The sequence below is a fragment of the Alternaria atra genome (assembly GCF_907166805.1).
Source record: "Alternaria atra isolate CS162 genome assembly, contig: 25, whole genome shotgun sequence".
NCBI classification, from domain to species: Eukaryota; Fungi; Ascomycota; class Dothideomycetes; order Pleosporales; family Pleosporaceae; genus Alternaria; species Alternaria atra.
In genome coordinates, this window is record NW_025091323.1 from 2,687,772 (window position 1) to 2,710,086 (window position 22,315).

The window sequence follows — 22,315 nt, forward strand, 5'->3', positions numbered from 1 at the left end:
ACCGTTTTAGAGCAGGCTTTAGCCGACGCCGTCTCTTATCTATATTCTACACGCCAAGTATCCGCGGATCTCGCACCCTCTATAGAGGCTCATGCAGATGCGATGAGGCGCGTGTATTCTGCGCAAGGAGAGAAGAGTCTGGAAATGGTGACCCTCACCACCGATGCTCTGATGAACACAGCACCCTGGAAGTTGTATCAAGCCCGAAATGGCGAGTCAGATCTGGCGATACCGCTGTTGGAAGTACGCGAGATCCTCGAGAGCGCCTTAGAGAATCCGGATGCTAGATACCATCCCGGCACCTTGCACCTTTACATTCATTGTACTGAAATGTCCAAGTGTCCTGAGGTAGCTCTCAAAGCCAACCATTGTTTACGCAACCTCATTCCCCGAACTTCATTGAGAATGCGAACCAAAGTGCAAGGATAATCACAGCACCTTGTCCCTGAAGTCAGATTCTAGGTCAACGCTACATATCTTAGTGAGCTTCGCGAACGGGCACGGATAGTACCTTGACGGTAAGTTTCGGACCGTATCTAGGTGCTCCAGACACGATTCTGTCGGTGCAACGACTGTAATACGAGGTCGGCGAGAAGACATATCATATGATTACTTCTTCGGATCATGGCTCCTTGAGTTATGATTTGGTGGTATTGGCTATTGTCGGTGTACTCGCTAGTTTACAACAGTTCAGATCTGCTTTACTTGAATAACTTTGCACATATCTCGCCAATGTACTCGCTAAGGACGTAGCCGTGGTATGAGCAATGGAATCGGGCCTCATTACGCCACATAATTCTGTTTTCTCACACTCTTTGCAAGTAACTTTGGAAGTAGTTAGATGTGATCATGCACCATGTAAACACTATTCTAGCGGCAAGAAGACGGCAGTTCTTTCGAGAACTATCCCGACAGTTCAGCAATTATAAAAGGCGGACAGCATCGCTGTTACTCAAGTTCATCAGACAATCCTCAGCATCACTTTCACAGTCGCTCACTTCGACAGTCACTCACTTCAACGACCACTCCCTTTGACGAGTACAACATACCCAGCACAGATCTTCTTCATTCAAGATGCTATTTGCCAACACCAAGACATGGATGTCGATCCTCCTTGCTTGTAGCTCAATCTACTCGGCTCAATGCGCTCCCACTTCCAACACCGTCAACGCGGTCGCAGTTCGGGATATTCAATCTTTGCCAGCTGTTGTTCCAGCCCTCTCTGTTCGCGACGTACCGGGGGTTTCTCGCGTAATCACTGAGCGCGATGCAGCCACTGACGTCAATCTGGCCAAACGCTACCTCATCGGCTCTCCCCACCAGAAGCGGACGATCGAACTTGTACTGAAGCAGGCCGTGCACGGTCTTGCTGCGGGAACAACTTGGCTTTGGGAGATCAGCTACGGTTACACCAGCACCAACGGAGGCAGTTCTGGGCATCTGACGGGAAACCTAGTTAAAGGCGATGGCTCGTTTTCTTGGGGCACATTCAGGATCGACCACAGTTTTGTCAGCAGCGTCGACGCTATTGTGACAGCAACATTCAATGCAGTCGTCGCAACGACAAACTAGAAGGTGGCACTTACCCTGACGTGGGCAGAAGAGTTTACCTCGCAGGCTGCAAGACTCTCGAATCACGGGTCGTCGAGTGGCACTATCTACTATTCCCCAAGCGGACGCCAGGAACCTCTGTCCCAGAATTTCTCTTCGTACTCCCTCAAGCAGAGCTAGGCGTTGGAAGAAACGCCATGTCACAAGGCATGAAGTGTAGGATAACAGCTCAAGCACAACAACATTTATTTTGCGGCGGTCTATAAGACTCGCAATCACACCCCTTTATCCGCACTTGATTTTACATATCTAGATTAAACAAGGGTTCAGCACTATTGTAAAGCACACTCACTAGTGTTACTGCAAGGCTATGGAGGGTTTCAGCTTTGTGTATGACCTAGCTAAATAACATTAATATTGTTACACTGTACTATACGTTCTCCAGCTATTCCACCAACACCGGCCACCCCTTAACATACTTGATCGGATTCCATCCCAAAAACTTCAAGTTGTCCCGGTACAGCGGGTCGAACGTCGTGTTGATGTAATGGTAGTACAGCACGTCGCTTCCGTGGTAGTTGGAAATCACCGCCTGTCCACCAGGTCCGTAGGTGTTACCGTGGCTGCCGTAGACCATGCTTCCGCCACCCTCGGCGAGATCCTTCCCATTGCGGTCCACGAAAGGTCCACGGGGCGACTTGGAGCGACCGACGAAGATAGTGTACTCAGCCCCAGCCGGGGGCAGCGCAGCGGGGTTATAGCCGCAGCACAGTCCCGCCGAGTACCAGAGGTAATAGAAGCCTTGCTTCTTGTTGTAGTTGATATACGGGGCCTCCTCGGCGGATGCACCACCCCAGGAAAGGGACATGTTAGCGTACGCCTGCTCCTTGGTTGGCAGCACGGGGTCATAGGTGTAGCTCAGCTGGCGGGCAGTGGGGATCTTAACAGACTTGAAGTCTTTGGTTAACTCGAACTGCCAGATGTTGGCCCACCAGGAGCCGTAGCTGAGGTAGTTTTTGCCGGTCTTGGCATCTTGGATGAAAGCCGCGTCGATGGTGTTAGTCTTGCTCAGCGGGAAGGGAGCGTCGGTGCTGTTGGAAGACACAACCATGCCATGGTCGGTCCAGGACCCATTCTGCAGGGTCTTCGAAGTGGCGAGCCCGATGAAGGACTCTGAGACACCGAAGTCGGAAACGGTGTAGTAGCAGTAGTAGGTGTCGCCGACCTTGTGAACGTCAGGTGCCCTGCATTGTTGTGTTAGGATGTGGTTATTTGAGGTGCTTGCTAGGTTGTTGCTTCTTACCAAAGACGGTTTGCACGAGCGGGGTCATCAATGCTGCCAGGCGGCGTCAAGACTTGGCCGACGACCTCCCAGTACCCTTCTAAACTGTTCTTCTTCGAAGCACGGGAGGTTGTGGCCAAACCGTGAGATGAGAAAGCGTAGTAGTGGCCATCCGGTCCGAGCACAATACTAGGGTCGTGGATGTGGACACCACCAAGTGCACCGTTGAGGTCCTGACCCGTGATCTTACGAGGCGCGGGCCAGTAGTCCCTGGAGTAGGGGTCATTGACAGGTTTGGGCGGGTTATAGGACGGTGAAGGAGCGGCGAGGGCCAGAGTAAGGAAAGAAGGTAGCCCCAAGGCAAGAGCCGTGAGGCTGGCTTTGGTGAAGGACATGATGGATAGAAGATGACCTGTTGCAGAGATAAACCTCGCTGATCGTTGGGAAATCACCGAGTCTTATAGAGAAGACCACAATGCGTCTACGCAGGGCCCACGAGCCCATGATGCGGATATGGATCTCGCGCCTGGGCAGATCTTGTGTGCCATGTCTCTAGCGCGACAGCGGAAGCCGGAAGAAAGGCACGCATCAACAACGCCGCTTCTGCATATCGCTCCCTACAACGCAGTAGGCAAAGGTTTGAATAGAAGAAAAGATACTGCAAGTCAATGCGAGTAGAACGCAACATTCAAATTCCTTTCTGAGTAGCTTGTTGTGGTGTTGTGAAAGCTACTCACCACCAGCTTGTTTCCGTCTTTCACTGCCGCGCAAGAGCCCGTGTAGACGAACGGCTCATCATACTGCCCTTGCAGCGAGTCCCTTGTCCCTTGTCACGAACCGTCTGGCCAAGTAGTCTGAAATGGGTGACGGTTTCCTGGAAAAGGAAGGGCGAAGGAAGATTCTCCACACGTGGCGTTCCAACGGCGGAGATGGAGCCATGGGGTAGGGGAATTTGCGGGAGTCGGAGGAGTCCGTTTGCACGAATCAACGATCGGGAAAGCCTGCCAAGCTGCAGGACCCGGTGTCGGTCTTACGAAGACAGTAACTGCAACAGGATCTCTCCGCAATCTTTTCAGAGTCTACGCGAATCATCTGAATTGAAATGGGTGTTGTTCTTTCGATTTTGCAGAACGCATTTAGAGTCTTTGCTTCAACAGCTTCCATTCTGAAAGCTTTGTCTATGGAGTTCAATCAGGCTTTGAAGCGTGCATCACAGTCCCCAGGTCTTCCTAACCCCGAGCCATCGCAAACGTACTAGCTTAGCGATCCTCCATACCCTGAACTCGTCGACGTAAGTTCGTCCAAGCTGCCACAAACCGCGGATGTGGCTATCATCGGTTCCGGGATTGCCGGCGCTGCTGTCGCACGGTCATTATTACACGAACGACGCCGCCGCAACACCCGTCCGAATGAAAAGGTGGTTGTTCTCGATGCTCGACAGTTGTGTAGCGGTCACATCAAACCTTCAGTGTACGAGTGCTTTTCTCGATTCAGCAAGCATTTTCCAAAGGACCGTGCTGCTGCGTTGGCGCGTTTTCAATCTCTGCACATTGAGTGTTTAATTGAGTTGTGTCAATGTGAAGGCATCGAATCTGCCGAAGCTCGAAAGGTCGAAACTGTCGACTTTTTCCTGAATAGCCGAAGTTTCTTCAAGGCCGTCGGCGATATTGACGAATTGAAGAGATGGTTGCCAGAGGTTGAGATCGCCGTATGGAACGGAGATCAGGCACAAAAGGTTTGAAGATTCCTCAGGTAACCAAGGGAACCCAAAAAACTCACAAAAGCAGAGGTTCGGAGTCAACAAAGGCGTCGTCGGTGCCTTATCCTACCAAGCAGGTGCTATCTGGGCATATCGATTCGTTGCATTCATCTGGAATGGCCTTCTGAGCGAGTTCTCTCATAGTCTCTCTGTTGAGACAAACACTCCTGTAGAGTCAATAAGTGTTCCAGAAGGGGCCCCAAAAGGCTTCCCATACGCTCTGAAAACTACTCGAGGAACTATATTCGCCCGCCAAGTGGTTCACGCCACCAACGGCTTCGCAAGTCATCTTGTCCCAGGACTACGCAGCAAGATCGTAGGCGCACGAGCCCACATGTCTGCCCAGCAACCAGGGCAACGGTTCCCATATGCTGACGGTATGCACTCCTGGAGTGTAGTTTACGGGGAGGGGTTTGACTACGCCACACAAAGGCCATCCTCAACGAGTGGTTCTAAAGGAGATTTACTGATCGGAGGCGGCTTCTTGCGATCGCTAAAGCAAGGTATCGATCAAGTCGGTCTGTACGATGATGGCTCTTCGCTCGACCCTTTGACCATCGCACACGTTGCAGGTGTCTTTCCAACGACTTTTCATCCAAAATGGGGCGCTGGTGCCGAGTTAAAGCAAACCTGGACTGGTATCATCGGTCTGACTGGAGATTTTATTCCACTAGTGGGCTGCTTGGATACCAAATTGACAGGGCGAGACACTAAAGAACAAAAGCGGATGTCAGGTGACGATGACCAGTGTGGAGAGTGGATTGTGGCAGGTTTCTCCGGAGAAGGTATGGTGTGGGCCTGGCTCTCAGGAGCTGCTCTTGGTATCATGATTGCCGGAAGTGAAGATGAGGTGTTACCCAAGGTTCCGGGAAGTCCAGGTGGAAAATTGACGGACTGGTTTCCAAAAGAACTCTTGGTGTCACATGAGAGAATACGCAGTGCTGATATCAGTAATTTGGCTACTTAGTCACACGATCTGCCGGCCACAAGCTTGTGTACCGCTGAGCGAACGGGAAACGCTATGATCTCGACTCTATCGCCGTATATGATCGACCTTCGCATATAGTATACTTATGAGCTGTGGGAAGATCGAACTCACTCGTGTTGAACTGGCCGTCCGTCACGACAACATGGTTCGGACTGCTTGCAGAAGTGAAGTATCTATCTACAATGCACTCGCCTACAAGATGAACCGCCATGGGGATTGCTCAAAGCACCAGATGACACTGCGTTATCGTCCACTACTACGTTCAATTTGACGTCATTTGCCGATCCCTAAAGCTGACATACATAGGCAGCACCCGTGACTGTCCAGCGGTCGAGTAAAGGATATTGAAGGAAACTCCCACCTGTTGCTGCCGTTCTCTCAATACACCAAGTAGCTGTTTACACCAGGCTCCACCGTTGTTCCACTCAAGATCGTTCAAATTCTCTATCACACAGAATGTGACAACAGGTGTTTTGCTCAGCAGTATCCTGAGAAATCTCAAACTAGTATCCCAGGACGAGACTTCTCCATTAAGGGCAGTAAAGTCATTGCCGCTGGTATCGAACTCGTCGTCGACTCTGCTGAACTGCAAAAGCTGACGGATGAAGCTGTAGACCAGGCTGATCATCCCTACCTGCTCAATGTTCATACCGGGACGCAATTGATTCCTGGAGGGCCGATTACAAGAGTACGAGATAATCGGAGTTTCGGCCTGCCAGGCCGCAGCTATCGCCGCCATGACTGCAGCTCGGCAGCTCGGGATCGCTACCCCAGGTTTGAAAGGGCTGGATATCCACAATGTTCGCGATCGTGTATTGTCTGTCATCCAGACTCGAAGTTTATGTATTACGTCTTTTTCGGAAACCCAGAGATGTGCTTTGCCGGAGAAAGTCGGTTGCTCATGTTCGATGACGAAAGCATCGAGGTTGTGCTGGGGATCTTGTATCAAATCACTGGCTGGAGAGCTTGCGATGCGATCTTGCACATTCTCCACTGGTTTGTGGAGAGTTGCGGACATTATCATGCTCTGGAGTTGCTCGACGTTCGTCCAAGTCGCTTGCATCATCCTCTCCATCCTCTGACCAGCCAACATATCCCGGGTCTCATAATTTTGGCGTTGGCGGTGCAGCTCAGCTTCTAGGCTCTTGACTCGCCCATTGACCATGGCGACAATCGCTGTGTTGGCGATTGCAACTTCTCGGTACAGCTCGTTAACGTCAACTTCGAGATCTTTCTTCGCATCTTCAAACTCTTTCACGAGGTTCTCGTTGAAGCTGCGCATCAACCGACCAAACTTCGACTGCATATACCAATCCAAAGCGGCTCGGTAGAATTCAAACATTCGTGCATAGATCCCTGCCAATCTTTTCCTGGCTCGGGTCGTCTTCACTATCGTTAGCACGTTAGAACAAGTCGCAACCTTCTCTGATATCTCTGCGATTGACGTCGAGAGTTTGAGTGAGATCTCGCTATGTGATTTCGCGGCCTGTATACTTTAGTTGCATGTACCACGCCGTAGCATCTGGAAGTAGCACTCTGACCTTCATAAGAATTGTTACGCTGCCAACGAGAGGTGAGGCATAATTGTTCTGTGACGGAAAGACCTTCAGAATGCTCCTATGGTCATCGAGGGTATTACAGATCTTCTTGAACGCGGCAAATACCTGGCCAATAGTCAATAATATGCAGAGAAAGATGCTTCGTTCTGAAATAGAGGCATACTGGGCCATGCTTCTGCTTCCATCCTACTTCCAGGTTCTCAACAGCGCTTTTGAGATCATCGATTTCGCCTTCCGCTGATTTGTGAAGCACTTCGGCCACTTTAAGCTTTGTTGGCTTCCTCGGCGACCCCAAAGTTGGCCAAAAAGAAGGTTTTTCGTCCGCTTCAAACCTTGCGATCATCTTGCGGAGTTCTTCTTTTACGATGTCGACCACCTCGAAACTACTCGGGTAAGTCTCAGACATCTCTAATGTATATGGGTGACTGACATCTTGTCATTCTCATCCGAGTCCTCAAGGAGCTGCTTCAATCCCTCTTCCTCCGTGTACTTGGTATTGTTTTCGCCACGAGTGAACTTCAACTCCCGAGCTGTAGATTCGGCCCGTGTGAGCTCGTCTGTCCATCGGCGTTTTACCACCGCGTACTCTGTCTTCTGTTTGTCCATGCAGAGCATCCTAGCGGCTGTGTCAAGCATATCCAGCTTCAGAGATACGAGATTGAACGAGGCTATGCAGGCAGTTGTACTGTAAATCACCGGGGCTATACTCACTTACGCGAGCAGGTCACTCTAACAAGCCTATATGTTATTGCAAGTCCCCCGAAACAAAATAAAACACCCAAGAGTCCGTTGTCTCTGTACAGCTAGTCGAGTTTTTAAATACGGATATAACAAAAGGGCTACGTATGACCTTTTGATCACTTTTGCGCACCTGTTCACGTGGTATGCATCGTGACGCAACAAGAGTCTCTGCCCACCAACCACCTCCCTCAGTCCATGCATGCCAAGATTCCGGTGAAGTTACTGCGGCTGCACAGGTGCTACGACTTATCTCGTTCATGCCTGCATTCTCTCGTTCTGATGCCTTCTCCAGCCTGACTTCCATCTGTTCCTCGTTTTTACCTACTACTTCCATCTCTTGCTCTCTCGCGCGCGTATCTCATCTCATTGCGATGTCTACTAACGTGTCGCCTCACCCAACCTCTGGAGGGGAGGATGACAAGGCTGGGGTCGATACAAGCGACATAGCCGAGGCATCATTGGACGAGGTGGGCGAATCACAACCGTCTGCAGATGCAGACGTAGTCTCCGATAATGAGAAGCTACAGAAGCCGAGTATGTCCCACTAATGCCCTAAAGCTATATTCATCTTTCACTTACACACAATAAGATGTATCGTCGAAGGATCAGAAATACTACATCAGAAGAGAAGGCGATGATCTGATCATCGCAGTCTGCAGCATCAACGAAGACCAAGACATGCCCATAGATGAAGCGGCCACAGGAAACGGGCTGAGCCCTCTTGAGTCCGATCTCTTGGATACCAGCTCTCTAGGTCTGCGAGACCCCAGAGTTCTCACGCTGTCTCACTACCTCGGCGATTCCTTTGAGATACCCTGGACATTGTGTTCTAAGTGGGCTGTACGTGGAGTGTATACCAATGTATATGAGACAAGCTGACTCATAGAAATTTCTAGTGGATGAAAGAGATCATCAAGCTAACGTACAGGTTTGACGAAGATGCAAAGAAAAGTGTAGATGAAGGCGCATTCACACTTCACCAAGCGCAGGTGAGAGGATTGACGTTCCTGCCTGAGCATTGGAACTTGATCGTTAGACCGTGGCAAAATGTGGAAATTAGACTAGACTCACAGGAAGGCGAAGACTACGATTCCTTCATTGAGCGTGGCCATTTTGGTCTAGCAGATCGTCCTGGGATAGTAGCTGCGTCTGACCAATTGACGGCTGGTGCTGAGCCTACAGCAGTACCGACGAAATACCGGATTGATTTCTATTTTAAATCGGAATACCAACCAAACGCGACCTTCCTTCATAGCAAAAGCTGGGACACACCCGTAGTGATTCGGAGTACGAACCCAAACGGCGATTCTGACCACGCACTTGAGGAAATTCATCATATCACGTTCGGAAAGGAGAAGGGTGCAAGACAGGAGAACATCTCCGAGTTGGGCCTTATTCTGGGTCCTGACGATAAAGTCAAACCAAAGCGACTGCACGTCCGGTCCCCGCTCCTACTCAACGCTCTTCGATCAGTCGTCAAATATTCATCCACTTCACCTTCCGATGAAGATACGGAACCGTTTGTAGATGGGATGTTTTTATTCCCGTTCAAGGAGCTTTATCATCATCGAGAGGAGTTACTAGAGTTCCAAAAGGGATCGAACGGTGCAAGGGCTAACCACACTCCGGAAGACAACGCTGATTGTGACCGGCATATCGACATATTGATCGACTATCTAGACAACGAGCCTACTGTGCAACTAGAATCAGTCAAAAAGCAATGGGCACAGAAAGTGCCCGCTACGACGTTCGCAGGATACTGGTTGCTTATGAAGCCTGGAGCTGATGTTTATGTCAGAGAATATGGACGGTTGAATGCCTATGTGGTAGATCTGGTATACGGTGGAATGAAGTACGATTTACAGTCTGTCAGAGCAGAGAACTACAGGATCCATGTTTGGTATCTCATTTTCAACGGTAAGGTCATCAAGAGAAAATCAAAGATCATCGAAGTACCTGTGTTCGACGGAGAACGCGACATAGTGTCCTTATCTGTATTTCCGACATCTTTCCATGACAAGCTAGATGGCGGCAGACTGCGGCGTTCGCTTATCGAGAGAGGAGAGAAAGTGTTTCGTTATGCGAGAGGGCCCAACTTTCTGGAGTACTCTGGGCCAAGTTTGAGACAGGGTGCGAAGAAGGTACGTGTTATGGGATCTGTAATGCAGTCGGTATCTGACTTGGAACCTAAGTACAATCGGGCTCGAGTAGTTATCGAACATCAGTCGCTACCCTGGACATTACCGGAATTTGCTGAGACAAACGTGTGGGATCTAACCAGCGATGATGATAAGGAGCAGGTCCCCAGAAGACAACATGGCTTTCCGCCGCTACCGCCACACTTACGTCGTACTCCGTACATGTATCCAGAAGAAGGAGGCCCAGGATCACGAGCCAGAGTCCCTCGGTGTGAGTGCTCTCGGTGCAAGCTTGTCGATAGTACGAAGGGAGCCAGCATCTCGCCTACTTTCAGCAATTATGATTCCATCGATCCGAACCAAGCAGTAACATTATCCGAGCATCAGGCGCTCGTGTGTATGTCACACATGTTCGGATTTGTTCTTAAAGACCGCACATATGGTATGTTTTCTGATTACGCAGTGTACGATGCGCGAAATTTGGCACTCATCCGCTCTAGATATACTCGACGTGAACGGTCTGAACGAGCCAACTCTCGCGGAGAATGCAATTGACGAACTCGTCATGCGCCCAGAGAGGAACAAAGAAATGATCAAGGCCATTGTCAAAACATACACTGACAGTGATGCACAAGCAGACCTCACGGGTGTTGATTTTATACGTGGAAAGGGTGAAGGTCAAATATTTCTCTTGCATGGACCGCCAGGCACTGGGAAAACACTTACAGCAGGTAAGTCAATCATTCTCTTTTTCGGAGCCATCCTAACGTCTGATCTAGAATCAGTCGCAGAGTACACGAAACGGCCATTGCTTAGTATAACGGCTGCTGACTTAGGGCACGAACCTATTGAGCTAGAGCGAAACCTTCTCCGATTCTTTAAGAATGCGGCAGCCTGGGATGCCATAGTGCTACTGGATGAAGCGGATATATATCTTGCGCGACGCTCATCCAAGGATCTAAGGCGAAACAGCATTGTCTCAAGTAAGAGCCAGTAAGATCTCAGTGATCTCCAATATCGTTAACGCAGATACAGTCTTCTTGCGTGCGCTCGATTATTTTGAGGGAATTATATTCTTCACAACCAATCGAGTTGGACACTTCGATGAAGCTTTCATGTCCCGGATACATGTGGCTGTAGGTTACGACGCGCTAGACGATCAGGCTCGGGAACAGATCTGGGAGTCCTTTTTCAGAAAACTCAAAGAGAACCATAGGAATGGAGGGCCAAAGATTGACTACGACTACGACGCTAAGCAATACGTACGAAAAAGCGAAGAAGTCAAAAACCTGGAGTGGAACGGACGAGAAATTCGGAACGGTAAATACCAGCTTCGGCCGATGTTTGTCAACCCACACTGATTTTGGTTAGCCTTCCAAACAGCTGTTGCTCTTGCAATCGCTGAATCCAAGACAGCAAAGCAAAAGGGCCGCCCAGAGGCGGATTGCGTGCCTCAACTTACAGAAGCGCACTTGAGTCAAGTAGTGCACATGTCTGCAGCTTTCAAGGCGTATAATAAGGCAGCACATGAGGGGTTGAATGATGCCGATCTGGCATTCAGGCTTGGAAACCGTTACGATCAAAACGAGAGCAACGATTATTAGGGTTGACAATTGGCGATCTACAGGGCTTTGTAGCTTTAGAAGAACTGTGCGGGTGGTTCGCCGTGGTGTGGTGGTAATGTCAAATACGCGATAATACGATCGAGATGTTCCATTCTTCTTTACTGCAGTTAATTCTTTCCATCATGCACACTCAGCATGCTTCATTGCATTACGAACATGTTTCTCTCATGTGTTCTGATCCGTATTTGCGCGAATGGTTCAGGAACGGCCGTTTGAGCCTTCCGTTGTGCCCCTGCTAAATTTGGACCATCATCACATAATGTGTCAACAGCTCCTTCTCGTTGCGTTTTTTCCCTCTTCGTACCATCTTTGATCATTGTCGTAGGGCTTTCAAATAAACGGGTTCAATTGCAGTAAACGAAGGGGCCGAAGGTATTGCCGAACAGACCCACATCGACCTGACGGAGTTTGGCTTACCATGACGCCGTTCGTGTCGCAAGGTCATGGCCCGTCGTCTACGCGTAAACGTCCCTCCACAAGCGTTCAGCAAGCGCACAACATCGTCTACGCCTCCAAGCCCAAACTATTATCCAGCATGCGTCTGTAATCGCCCGCGAGCTATTCTATGCTGCCTTGTCAAACCCCTGCTTGCGAAGGCCTCCTGTCGTTTCGCACTTGCGAGAACACCGACACTCGCCGCAAACAACGATGTGGACACCGCAACAACGAGAAAGCACGGAGCCGTTGAGATGCCTTGGATATGCTCGTGAGGATCAGGATAACTCGCTGCATGTGCGATCCACGGAAATGCTGCGTCGCATCCGCTGGAATCTGGATACTGGTTAAGTTACTGCTTAACAATTAGTGATTGCGTATGAGACATGTCAACGTGTCTGTATCGAGAGGCCAGCGCACTATCATGACATCCACTGCATCATCCAAGAGATGTTGCGCTCTACCGTAAGATGTCGGATCTTTGCAGCTTGGGCAATGGGTATACCCGCTGAAAATCGTGAAGAGTCCGTGGCTTGGTCCATCATGCCCCTCAAACCTATCAAAGGTAACTTATTTTACTTGCCGTATTCCATTTGATGCACTTGATGTTACACACATTATTCGAGTCTCAACACAAAGTCTGCTTTGTTGCTTATTTGATTGTGTATAAATGGGCAGGTTGCTCGAGGGGGTAGTTACACAATGTTTTCACTGAAGGGTCAGTGTCGCCAACGATACCGTATAGAGATATAGTGATATCATTCTAGTAATTAGAAGTTTGCACTGTGCTCGATTGCTCTACGTAAACACCAAATGCCTTAACTGTCTCAACTGCTCCAGCGCAAACAACGCTTGTCTTCTCAAAGGTCACTCTTTTGTCTCAATATCTGTCTCTACATCTTGCGACACCTTTCTTTCTGGCTTCGGAGCGTCTTTCTTGATGCTCACCCACTTCACCATCAATGCTCCGATTATCTTGCAAGCGCTGAGTGCTGCTGATAGGACGAACACCCGAGTTAAAGAGTAACTGTACGCCGAGATCACTGTGTCAATCTCGTTCGCTGGTACCACTTTGCGAAGCTCGGTGGCACCCGTGTTGATGATGGCTTTGGTATCGAGACCGGCGATGCCGGACAACTGCTTTACAAGCTGAGTTGAAAACAGGTTTTGCCCAACAGCAAGAAAGATAGCACCACCTTGTTGGTTCATGAAGAACATCATTGCCATGCCTATCGAGACGTCCGAACGCGGCAACACAGTCTGTGCTACTAGGTTCGCCGTTTGTGCTCCAACGCCTAGTCCGCAACCGTAGAAGACCTGGTAGCCGATCCATTTACTTGCGTTGGAGTGCGGCGTAAGTGTAGAAAGGAGGCCGCTGGCGATTGATGCGAGGATGGGCGAAAGGAGCATAGCAGGAACATAGTATCCGATCTTCTGGGTGACCACCGCTGTAATGATACCGAAGAGGACAAGAGATAGAACCATCGGTATCGTGCGTACGCCGGCTTGCATGGCAGACTGGCCCTCAGCTGCCTGAAACCAGATCGCGAGGTAGTATACAGCGTTCATCATGCCACCAGCTAGGACAAAGATGAAAAGCATGGCACCACCCATGGAGCGGTTCAAGACGACTCGAGGTGGGGCCATGGCCGTATCTGGCATCACAAACTCCACGATCAGGAATGCGACGAACGTAACGACAAAAGTAACGAGCAGGCCGATGATCTTCGGCGCCGACCAGGGATCGGTCGTACCTCCCCACTGGAGAGCCAAAATGAGGCACACCATTGAAGGTACGAAAAATAGGAGGCCTATTGGATCGAGGCGCTTGAGCTGGGCGAAAATGGATAGCTTCTCTTTTGGCGTAGAAGGAAGATTCAGGAAGAAGAAGACGACAGCAAAGGTCAAAGCGCCAACAGGAAGATTGATGTAGAAACAAAATCTCCATGTCAAGGTCCTAGCATATGATCAACTCAAGTTCACGAAAGAAGATCGAATAGCTTACGCGCTGTCTGTGAAAGTACCTCCAATGAAGGGCCCCAACACAGATGATACTCCGAATGCCAGGCCAAGAAAAGAAGTAAAGACGGGTCGCTTGCGCAGCGGAACGAGGGGCACGATAACCATAATCGCACCGCATTGGATACCTGCTGCTCCAATACCGGCAATTGCGCGACCAACGACGACTATGATGAGGGTCAGTATGCGTACCATCTCAAAGATTGGCGCATTACTTACAAACGGCAGAAGTAGGTGCAGCCCCACACAAAGCACTTCCCGCTTCAAAGATAAAGATGGATACCAGAAACGTCCATTTCGTGTCGTACAGCTGATATATCTTTCCAAAGAGTGGATTGAAAATGGCGCACGTAAGCATGTAGCCGCTGCCGTACCAGCCGATATCCGTAATAGAGCCATACGTGTTTGTGATCGCTGGTATAGCAGTAGCTGAGACTTGTTAGTACGCATTCAGCATGAAAAAGCTTCACTCACCAATGATCATGCGATCGAGAGCAACTAGGAAGAACGAGAGATAGACCGAGATGATGATAAGCCAGAACTTGATCGACTTGGGGTTGTAGTTCTTCTCCGCATCTGCGTATTCGCTCGTCTTAGAGGCTGCGGGCAAGACATCCTTCTCGGTATCTTGGGTGAATGTGGGCGGTTGCGTCCCCACAACGGTGCCAGGTGGAGATTGTGTAGCCATTGCGTAGATTTTGGTAGAGTCGAGCCAAGAATGGAAGAGAGGCTTGAACTCTGATATGATATGAGACTGGAACGGAAGCCTTGGCTATTACATATATAAATTCGACATGTGCAAGATTCGGAGAAGTATGTCTTCCATGCGACTGCGTTCGGGAAATAGAAATGTCCGAGACATGGTATACGACCAACCTAGCTACGAAAGAGGAGCTTACAGCTTCTACAGATCTCCGAACCAAGTGGAAGAGTCGAGATGGCTATATTTTCTCTCGTATCTATACTAATGCTATGATATGTTGTGTGTCTTGTCGTCCTAGAAGCCGGAGCTAATGTCGGAGAGCACGTGATGGTTTCGGGTGTTGGATCTGGCCGAGCGGCTTACATCCACACACAATAGACATCATAGACACTATGTCAGACTCAAACTCCGTCAGGCAATCGTGGACTCAATATCAGTGTTCGCCCACTCTTCTCCAGAAGCAGGCCAGAAGTGACGTGTGCGCGTCGGCTCAAGCCGCATTGCTCCATGCAACGAGGAATCTTTTAGACATATAGTGCGCGTCGCTGTATATTCACATGTCAGGCACGCGTTACCACGTATGAATAGTCTAGAGCCTCATCAGGATCACTCTGGTGGACGTTACGATGCTACTGCAAACATCGAAGAGGGTGTAAACGTGGTATAGAAAAACGCAACTAAAGTGATCGCGAGTGCGCGTTACGTAAGCCTCACGCGTTCTTTGGGCACCCTCTTGCGCCCCTCTGATATCATGAGAACGCCTTCTATGTCGGAAGGGTCGTATTACCCGCATCAATCGACAATGCTCCTACTCAGTGTGTTCAGCCCAGGACTGCGTAGCCCAGAAATAAGCAGGGTCCTGCCTAGCGGCTCGCACGTGGTTGCCTGATATTCGTCTACTCCTCACCCGGAGCTCTTGTGGGTGTCCCTTTCACTCTCAGCTGACATACACGATCACCATTTCGGTCCCAGCGGACAAAGTAATCCCTTAAAATGTCGTCGGACATACCTACGCCTGAACTCAGTGCTGATGCCCTGTCTCCGCTGGCTGCTACAAGCAAGCCGCAACGCGTACTCTCGTGCTTGCTATGTGCGCAAAGAAAAGTCAAGTGCGATCGGAAATCTCCCTGTTCCAACTGCATTAAAGCTGGCGCACAATGCATATCCGCTGCGACGATACCCCGGCAGCGACGCCGCAGGTTTCCTGAGCGGGAGTTGCTCGATCGCCTGCGCCACTATGAGGATCTCCTAAAGAAGAACGGCATTTCCTTCCAGCCCTTGCATGCGTCTGCGAGTCCGTCAACCCGATCCGACGAAAGAGGCGACAGTCGCTATCTGGAGGGAACAAAAGCTCAGTCATCCTTCACCGCAGATACTGAAAATGCTCAAGCCAAGTATGCAGAAGCTGTAGCACTGGGAACAAACACTTCTAACTGCGCTAGGAGTTTTTGGCATGCCATGAATCGAAGAGCACACGATGCTGATGATAACGTTAGCGACGATGATTCTGATCACAGTGGCTCTTCGCGACACATGTTACGACAAGCACAGATTGTGAAAGCATGGGATCATCTCTATGCACACGAACTACACCGCAGCGAAGACCTACTATTTTGCTCGCGTAGTGCAGATATTAACCTCTCAACCCTGCATCCACCACAAACCCAGATCTTCAAACTCTGGCAACTGTACCTGGAAAATGTCGATCCACTATTGAAGCTCACCCATACGCCCACTCTCCAAGCACGTATCATCGATGCTGCTAGCAATATCACCAACATCGATCGTAATTTGGAGGCTTTGATGTTTTCCATCTACTGCATGGCTATCTTCAGTCTCAATCAAGAGCAGTGTCAATCGATGTTTGGAAGGCCTAGGCCAGACATCATTAGAGGCTACCAGCTAGGCGCAAGAGAGGCGCTGGTAAACTGTGATTTCCTAAAGTCCAGCGATCGAGAGTGTTTGACAGCCCTTCATCTATACCTGATCTCGCTAAAGCCGGACACTGATCCGCGGTCATTGTCGTCCATGCTAGGAGCTGCTGTTCGCATTGCCCAACGGATGGGTATCGACACAGAATCTACCAACACCAGGCATTCCGTGCTAGAGGCCGAGCTCCGCAGGCGACTATGGTGGTCTCTCACACTATTCGATAATCGTATGGCCGAGATGACTGAGTGCAAGACCACTAGTTTGCTTCCCACGTGGGACTGCAAACCTCCGCTTAACGTCAACGATTTCAGTTTACGAGCTGAGATGAAGACTCCGCCTGTCGAGTTTGTAGAAATATCCGAAGCACTGTTTGCAGTTGTGCGGAGCCAGATTGGCAACTTCGTGCGCCAAAGCTCCTCTCACCTGGATTTCATCAACCCGGCCCTGAAAACCTTTTCCAAGAAGGCATCTGTCTCTCCCTATTCGGAACTCGATGAACTTACCGCGTTCGATTCGATGATGGAGCAAAAGTATCTCGCGCATTGTGATGCCCAGAACCCGCTGCACTTCCTGACTATATGGACGGCACGCGCGTCGCTTGCAAAAATCGGATTTGCGCACTACTTATCGACCAACTCGCAGAAGTTTGGACAGGAGAGTGACGAGCAACGCAACCTTGGTCTTGCTTTTGCGCTTCGGCTGCTTGAGTGCGATACGATGCTTATGACATCACCCCTCATCAAAAGCTTCCGTTGGGTCGTCTACCTGAACTTCCCCTTCCCCGTCTATGTTCATCTTGTTCAAGCATTGAAAAGGCAGCCACTGGGCGAATATGCAGACCGATCGTGGCAGGCAATGAGCGATAATTGTGCCGCTCGTTTGATGGATCTCGAGAAAAAGGACAGTCCGGTGGAGACCAAGCCCAACAACCCCTTCTTCACCATATTTGCGGGGCTTGTACTTCAAGCTTGGGCTGCGCGTGAGGCAGTTTCTGCACAGTCAGAGCCACCTAAGATTGTGACGGATATCAGAAGGAAGATGGCACTCGTGAACGAAAGAGCGGCGGAAGTGCAATTCCACACACCAGGTTCCGATAGCGCCAACCCACAGACATCCGAGCTCATGGACTTGGAGAGTCTCGGCTCCCATTTAGGAGTTACCGGCAGCATGAATATGGACGGTGGGGCTTTCCCTATGGACCTCACACAAGCTCCGATCAACTTCAATGGCAGTCCATGGACTTGGCCGATCCCTAGTTGGAGCGCAATGCCTGGTCAAGGCTGGTAAAGCTGATGTATTCACGATAGAGACTTTTATTCCTCGAATACTCAGATGATATCTGAATGCGCCCCATGAAGGCCATGACCATGACAAGATCTCATTGTATCCATATACTGACTCGAGTATCGACAGCCAGGGTGTCCAGGCCACTATGACAGATTCACCGAGCTCCTTTCAGTTCCGAGTCAGCGATCCGGTGCAACACCCGAACAACGTCTCGGCTCACCTAGCCGCATCTACGCCAGGGTGTCTCAACCGTCTCATGTACTCCAGGTCACGTACTGACGTCTGTTATTTTTTTTAACACCTCTAGTTCTGTTGTCGCAGCCGTGATCCCATTCCATTGCGATTCAGCGCGTTTTCATGAACCGGCCTAAAGTCGTGTGGGTCTGCGATTGTATCTCCAATAGACTTGTTTCTACGTTTCTCATGCGCTGGGAACAGGAGCGGAGTTTTGACGGTGGTTATTCAACTGGAGTTCCTTTTTGTAGATAACGTCTCCCTGATGGGCGCAGGGGTGGGTGGAGCGGTGGCCTTGGCGTTTCAAGCAGCCTGACAAGGAGCCAACCATCACCCAGCTGGCTCGTGTAAAACCATCGCTGTAATACTTTAGTAGTTCATTCAAGGTGTGTATCTCGCTGTTGGCTATGGAATCTTGACCGGAGAGGAGACTCATACTGTTCCGGACATTGTAGAAGTCTTGGGTGTACGTATCTGCGTTCTCCAGCAGCTTATTACGGCATTGCAGCACCCCACATCACGACAAAACAGCCACGATCCTTTCGAGCATCTGCTTGGGGCGCAGTCGATGGCATGACTCCAAGAAGGCCGAGCATACCGATAGTGGCATCAAGACTAACCTAGCTGGGTGTCTCGGCCCGCTACCGTTACTATCAACCCCTGGCATTTCCGGACTTGGAACCTCTAGCGCTATCGAACATACTAAAATACGACATATAAGTGAACATGTACAGGGTAGCTACTCACGAACAGTTCCTATCTCAGTAGTACGCTATCCCGTAAGATGTTAAGTTTACAATCCTCCCGCTTGTTTCACAGGTATCCACTTTTGCAGACTCCTATGTGTGGGTCACAAATACAGGATCGTGGCTGGAACGAGTATATAGCAAGTTGACGCCAGGTCTCCAATTCTTGCCTCAGGCCAGTTGTCTGAACTCACATCTAAGATGCAGGTCCGCAATCTCTTCGCCGTGCTTTCGGCAGCCATTCTTTTACATTTCACACACGCCCTTAATGCTTGCCCTGGTACCGATGATGTTTTTACTGGAGCAGAAGGCATCAGATATCGAGTATGCCCTGGTACCGATCTCACTGGACCTTCGACATCCATAAAGCGGGTTGCCTCGGTCACAGCATGTGCAAAACTCTGCGACCAGAGTATGGACTGCTTCAAGGCGGTGTATGATACCCGGACGAAAGCCTGCCACTTCAAGGATCTTACTGGCCTGACTTGGGTTGCCAATGACCGTTTCCAAGTCATTCAAGCGGAGCAGGTCAACATCGCTCGGTGCCCCCACAACGAATGGACTTATCATAGGAACCGGGTAGGTCTGCTTTCGCTATGTTCAGAGAAGGCTTCGTATACTGATACCGTACCACTAGAAACAATACAGCATCTGCCCAGGCACCGATATCCGTGGACCAAGCGAGAAAATATGGCAAGGCGTAAAGACTTTCGACAACTGCGCCTACCTCTGTGCCAATTGGGCTACGTGCACCGCAGCCGTTTACGACTCTGCCAAGATGGCCTGCCACATCAAAGCTGATTCGCGCACCAATACCTTGATCTGGTCAACCGACAAACGTTACGATGTGATGCGTCTCAACGTCGCGCCCGCGCCTGCAAAGGACGGCGAGTGGTCAGACCTCATCCGCCTTCCTGTCATTCCTGTCGCCGCATATGTCGTTCCTGAGTACCCTGTCTCACAACGTCTTCTCGTCTTCTCGAGTTGGGGTGCCGATGCTTTCGGTGGTGCTGGTGGACGCACACAGTTTGCGGACTATAACTTCAACACGTAAGCCGTACTGATACTGTGGTACTGACCGATACTAACAGGCTTTGTAGTGGCGCTGTGTCAGCTCGTACGGTGAGCAACACCCATCACGACATGTTCTGTCCCGCAATGAGCAGTCTCCAGAACGGGCAGCTCTTGATTCAAGGAGGGTCTGATGCTTCTGCCGCCAGTATCTACGATCCAGCGTCGAATGCTTTCACTCGCGCTCCTGACATGTACGTCATCTCGAAGATTATTCAATGACGATACTGACATTACTCAGGAAAATGGCCCGCGGTTACCAATCGTCCGCAACGACGTCCGACAATCGCGTCTTCACCATCGGAGGTGCATACTCTGGTCCCCGCAAGGGAAAGGACGGTGAGGTATACGATCCCTCTACCAACACCTGGACAGCACTGCCAAATGCGAGGATGAAGGCTATGCTCACGACCGACCATGAAGGAATTTGGCGCGAGGACAACCATGCGTGGTTGTTCGGTTGGAAGAACGCCTCTGTTTTCCAAGCCGGTCCAAGCAAAGCTATGAACTGGTACGGCACCAAGGGAACCGGATCGCAAGTCGCTGCTGGTATACGTGACCCTATTGATGATGCGATGTGTGGTATCTTTGTCATGTACGATGCGGTTGCCGGCAAGATCTTCAGTGCTGGCGGTGCTCCCGACTACACCGACTCAGATGCCAATGCCCGGGCCCACATCACTACCATCAACGAGCCAAACACCCCCGCAAAGGTCGAGCGTGTCGCGGATATGACTTACCCTCGCGGATTTTCCAATGCGGTCGTTCTGCCTGACGGAACGGTCCTCGTAAGTGGTGGCCAAAAACGATCAAAAGTGTTCACAGACGACGATGGAGCTCTCTACCCGGAGCTTTTTGACCCAGCCACAAAGTCCTGGAAGGTTCTTGCGCCACAGGCCGTACCTCGCAACTACCACTCGGTCAGTATCTTACTAGCCGATGGACGTGTCTTCAGTGGCGGTGGCGGTCTCTGCTACGTCGCCCAGGGAGTCGGCCGTAGTTCTGCCAACTGCAACAAACTCGTCGACCACGCCGATGGCCAGATCTTCTCACCACCATATCTCTTCAACACCGACGGTACTCCTGCGACACGTCCTATGATCCGCTCTCTGAGCGCAGAAAGCGTCAAAGTTGGTAGTGAGTTGACTATTGAAGTCGAGACCTCAGCACCAGGCCTCAAGTTCAGCCTGGTTCGCATCGGCAGCGTCACACATTCAGTCAACACCGATCAGCGACGTGTTCCGCTTACTCAAGTCAAGGGGGACGGATGCAAATACACTGCCACATTGCCCGATGATAGCGGAATTCTTATTCCGGGTTCTTATTACGTCTTTGTCATGTCGAAGGAGGGGGTTCCTAGCATTGCTAGGACTGTGCAGGTCGTACTGTCATAAGTCTACTGTCGCATTGGTAGACCCGCATACTGGATGTCGCAACGCTCGTTATGCACCATTCTCTCCCAAATATTTCCTTATGTTGAGCTTACCCGCAAGTCTCTCTTTTCACTACCTAGTTAGTATATAATGTCTATTCTAGCATAATGTATATTACGTGTACCCAGAAAATGGAAACCCATAGTATTTACAGCTTACAAGCAATCCCGTGGTACTGATAATTTTATCTGCTCCTGAGCTCGGTACGACCTAGTGGTAGTGTTCACACTCGTTTTCTCCAGAAACATGCGAACAGGGCCTCACCCTACATATTAATTAAAATAAATGGGGCTTACAACCTCATCAGTGGAGAATGACATGATTGTTGTTGAGCTGGATGCATGGGCTGTAGTAGGGTTACTTTAGAGGTGAGTGCTAACATCTCCGCTGTTGGTTACTTGGAGCTAGTCAAGGAAATACTACTACCTCTTTCGTACACACACAGCTAAGTTGGGAATGCAACTATTGCCAGACACTCTAGCCGCACCTGGTGTCACTGGCCTCCAGACCTACTAGCAACATTCCACATCTACCACCACACACGACACTGTGGAACAAGTACACGAAAGAGGCATTTCTCAAACAGCAATACTGTACCTCTGATCAGTTGCGCATATATTGTTGCCATTACGTGCGAACACAGGACCATACGATATGTATGCAAGATGGCCGTACACACTACATACATGCGGAAAAGCCTTCGTTCACCACAAAATCGTTTCACACCAACGTGGCGATGATGGCCGCGACCCTATAGACTATGGAACATATTTGAGATCTGTGGTAGGGAGATTTTCGTAGCCAACATTCAC

At 50.1% G+C, this 22,315-nt stretch overlaps 8 protein-coding genes across 8 annotated transcripts; 5 read left to right on the forward strand and 3 right to left on the reverse strand.

Moving 5' to 3' along the window:
• Positions 1–1,074: 1,074 nt before the first annotated feature.
• Positions 1,075–1,572, forward strand: ALTATR162_LOCUS5940 (uncharacterized protein; the record flags this gene model as incomplete). The annotated part of the gene is made up of 1 exon (XM_043313560.1): positions 1,075–1,572. The coding sequence occupies one exon, from the start codon at positions 1,075–1,077 to the stop codon at positions 1,570–1,572; it is 498 nt and encodes a 165-aa protein (XP_043169495.1).
• A 424-nt stretch (positions 1,573–1,996) lies between these two features.
• ALTATR162_LOCUS5941 (uncharacterized protein) lies at positions 1,997–3,228 on the reverse strand (the record flags this gene model as incomplete). Its single annotated transcript, XM_043313561.1, has 2 exons — positions 1,997–2,795; positions 2,855–3,228. The coding sequence occupies 2 exons, from the start codon at positions 3,226–3,228 to the stop codon at positions 1,997–1,999; spliced, it is 1,173 nt and encodes a 390-aa protein (XP_043169496.1).
• Positions 3,229–4,926: 1,698 nt separating this feature from the next.
• Positions 4,927–5,559, forward strand: ALTATR162_LOCUS5942 (uncharacterized protein; the record flags this gene model as incomplete). Its single annotated transcript, XM_043313562.1, has 1 exon — positions 4,927–5,559. One exon carries the CDS (start codon positions 4,927–4,929, stop codon positions 5,557–5,559), a length of 633 nt encoding a protein of 210 aa, XP_043169497.1.
• A 283-nt stretch (positions 5,560–5,842) lies between these two features.
• On the reverse strand, positions 5,843–7,754 carry ALTATR162_LOCUS5943 (uncharacterized protein; the record flags this gene model as incomplete). The annotated part of the gene is made up of 4 exons (XM_043313563.1): positions 5,843–7,066; positions 7,116–7,244; positions 7,303–7,522; positions 7,570–7,754. The coding sequence occupies 4 exons, from the start codon at positions 7,752–7,754 to the stop codon at positions 5,843–5,845; spliced, it is 1,758 nt and encodes a 585-aa protein (XP_043169498.1).
• Positions 7,755–8,251: 497 nt separating this feature from the next.
• Positions 8,252–11,622, forward strand: ALTATR162_LOCUS5944 (uncharacterized protein; the record flags this gene model as incomplete). Its single annotated transcript, XM_043313564.1, has 7 exons — positions 8,252–8,414; positions 8,470–8,720; positions 8,777–10,460; positions 10,519–10,749; positions 10,798–11,001; positions 11,054–11,338; positions 11,390–11,622. 7 exons carry the CDS (start codon positions 8,252–8,254, stop codon positions 11,620–11,622), a joined length of 3,051 nt encoding a protein of 1,016 aa, XP_043169499.1.
• Positions 11,623–14,308: 2,686 nt separating this feature from the next.
• Positions 14,309–14,785, reverse strand: ALTATR162_LOCUS5945 (uncharacterized protein; the record flags this gene model as incomplete). The annotated part of the gene is made up of 2 exons (XM_043313565.1): positions 14,309–14,526; positions 14,572–14,785. The coding sequence occupies 2 exons, from the start codon at positions 14,783–14,785 to the stop codon at positions 14,309–14,311; spliced, it is 432 nt and encodes a 143-aa protein (XP_043169500.1).
• A 1,008-nt stretch (positions 14,786–15,793) lies between these two features.
• Positions 15,794–18,019, forward strand: ALTATR162_LOCUS5946 (uncharacterized protein; the record flags this gene model as incomplete). The annotated part of the gene is made up of 2 exons (XM_043313566.1): positions 15,794–16,194; positions 16,243–18,019. The coding sequence occupies 2 exons, from the start codon at positions 15,794–15,796 to the stop codon at positions 18,017–18,019; spliced, it is 2,178 nt and encodes a 725-aa protein (XP_043169501.1).
• Positions 18,020–19,200: 1,181 nt separating this feature from the next.
• Positions 19,201–21,464, forward strand: ALTATR162_LOCUS5947 (uncharacterized protein; the record flags this gene model as incomplete). Its single annotated transcript, XM_043313567.1, has 4 exons — positions 19,201–19,578; positions 19,637–20,049; positions 20,100–20,264; positions 20,312–21,464. 4 exons carry the CDS (start codon positions 19,201–19,203, stop codon positions 21,462–21,464), a joined length of 2,109 nt encoding a protein of 702 aa, XP_043169502.1.
• Positions 21,465–22,315: the final 851 nt, after the last annotated feature.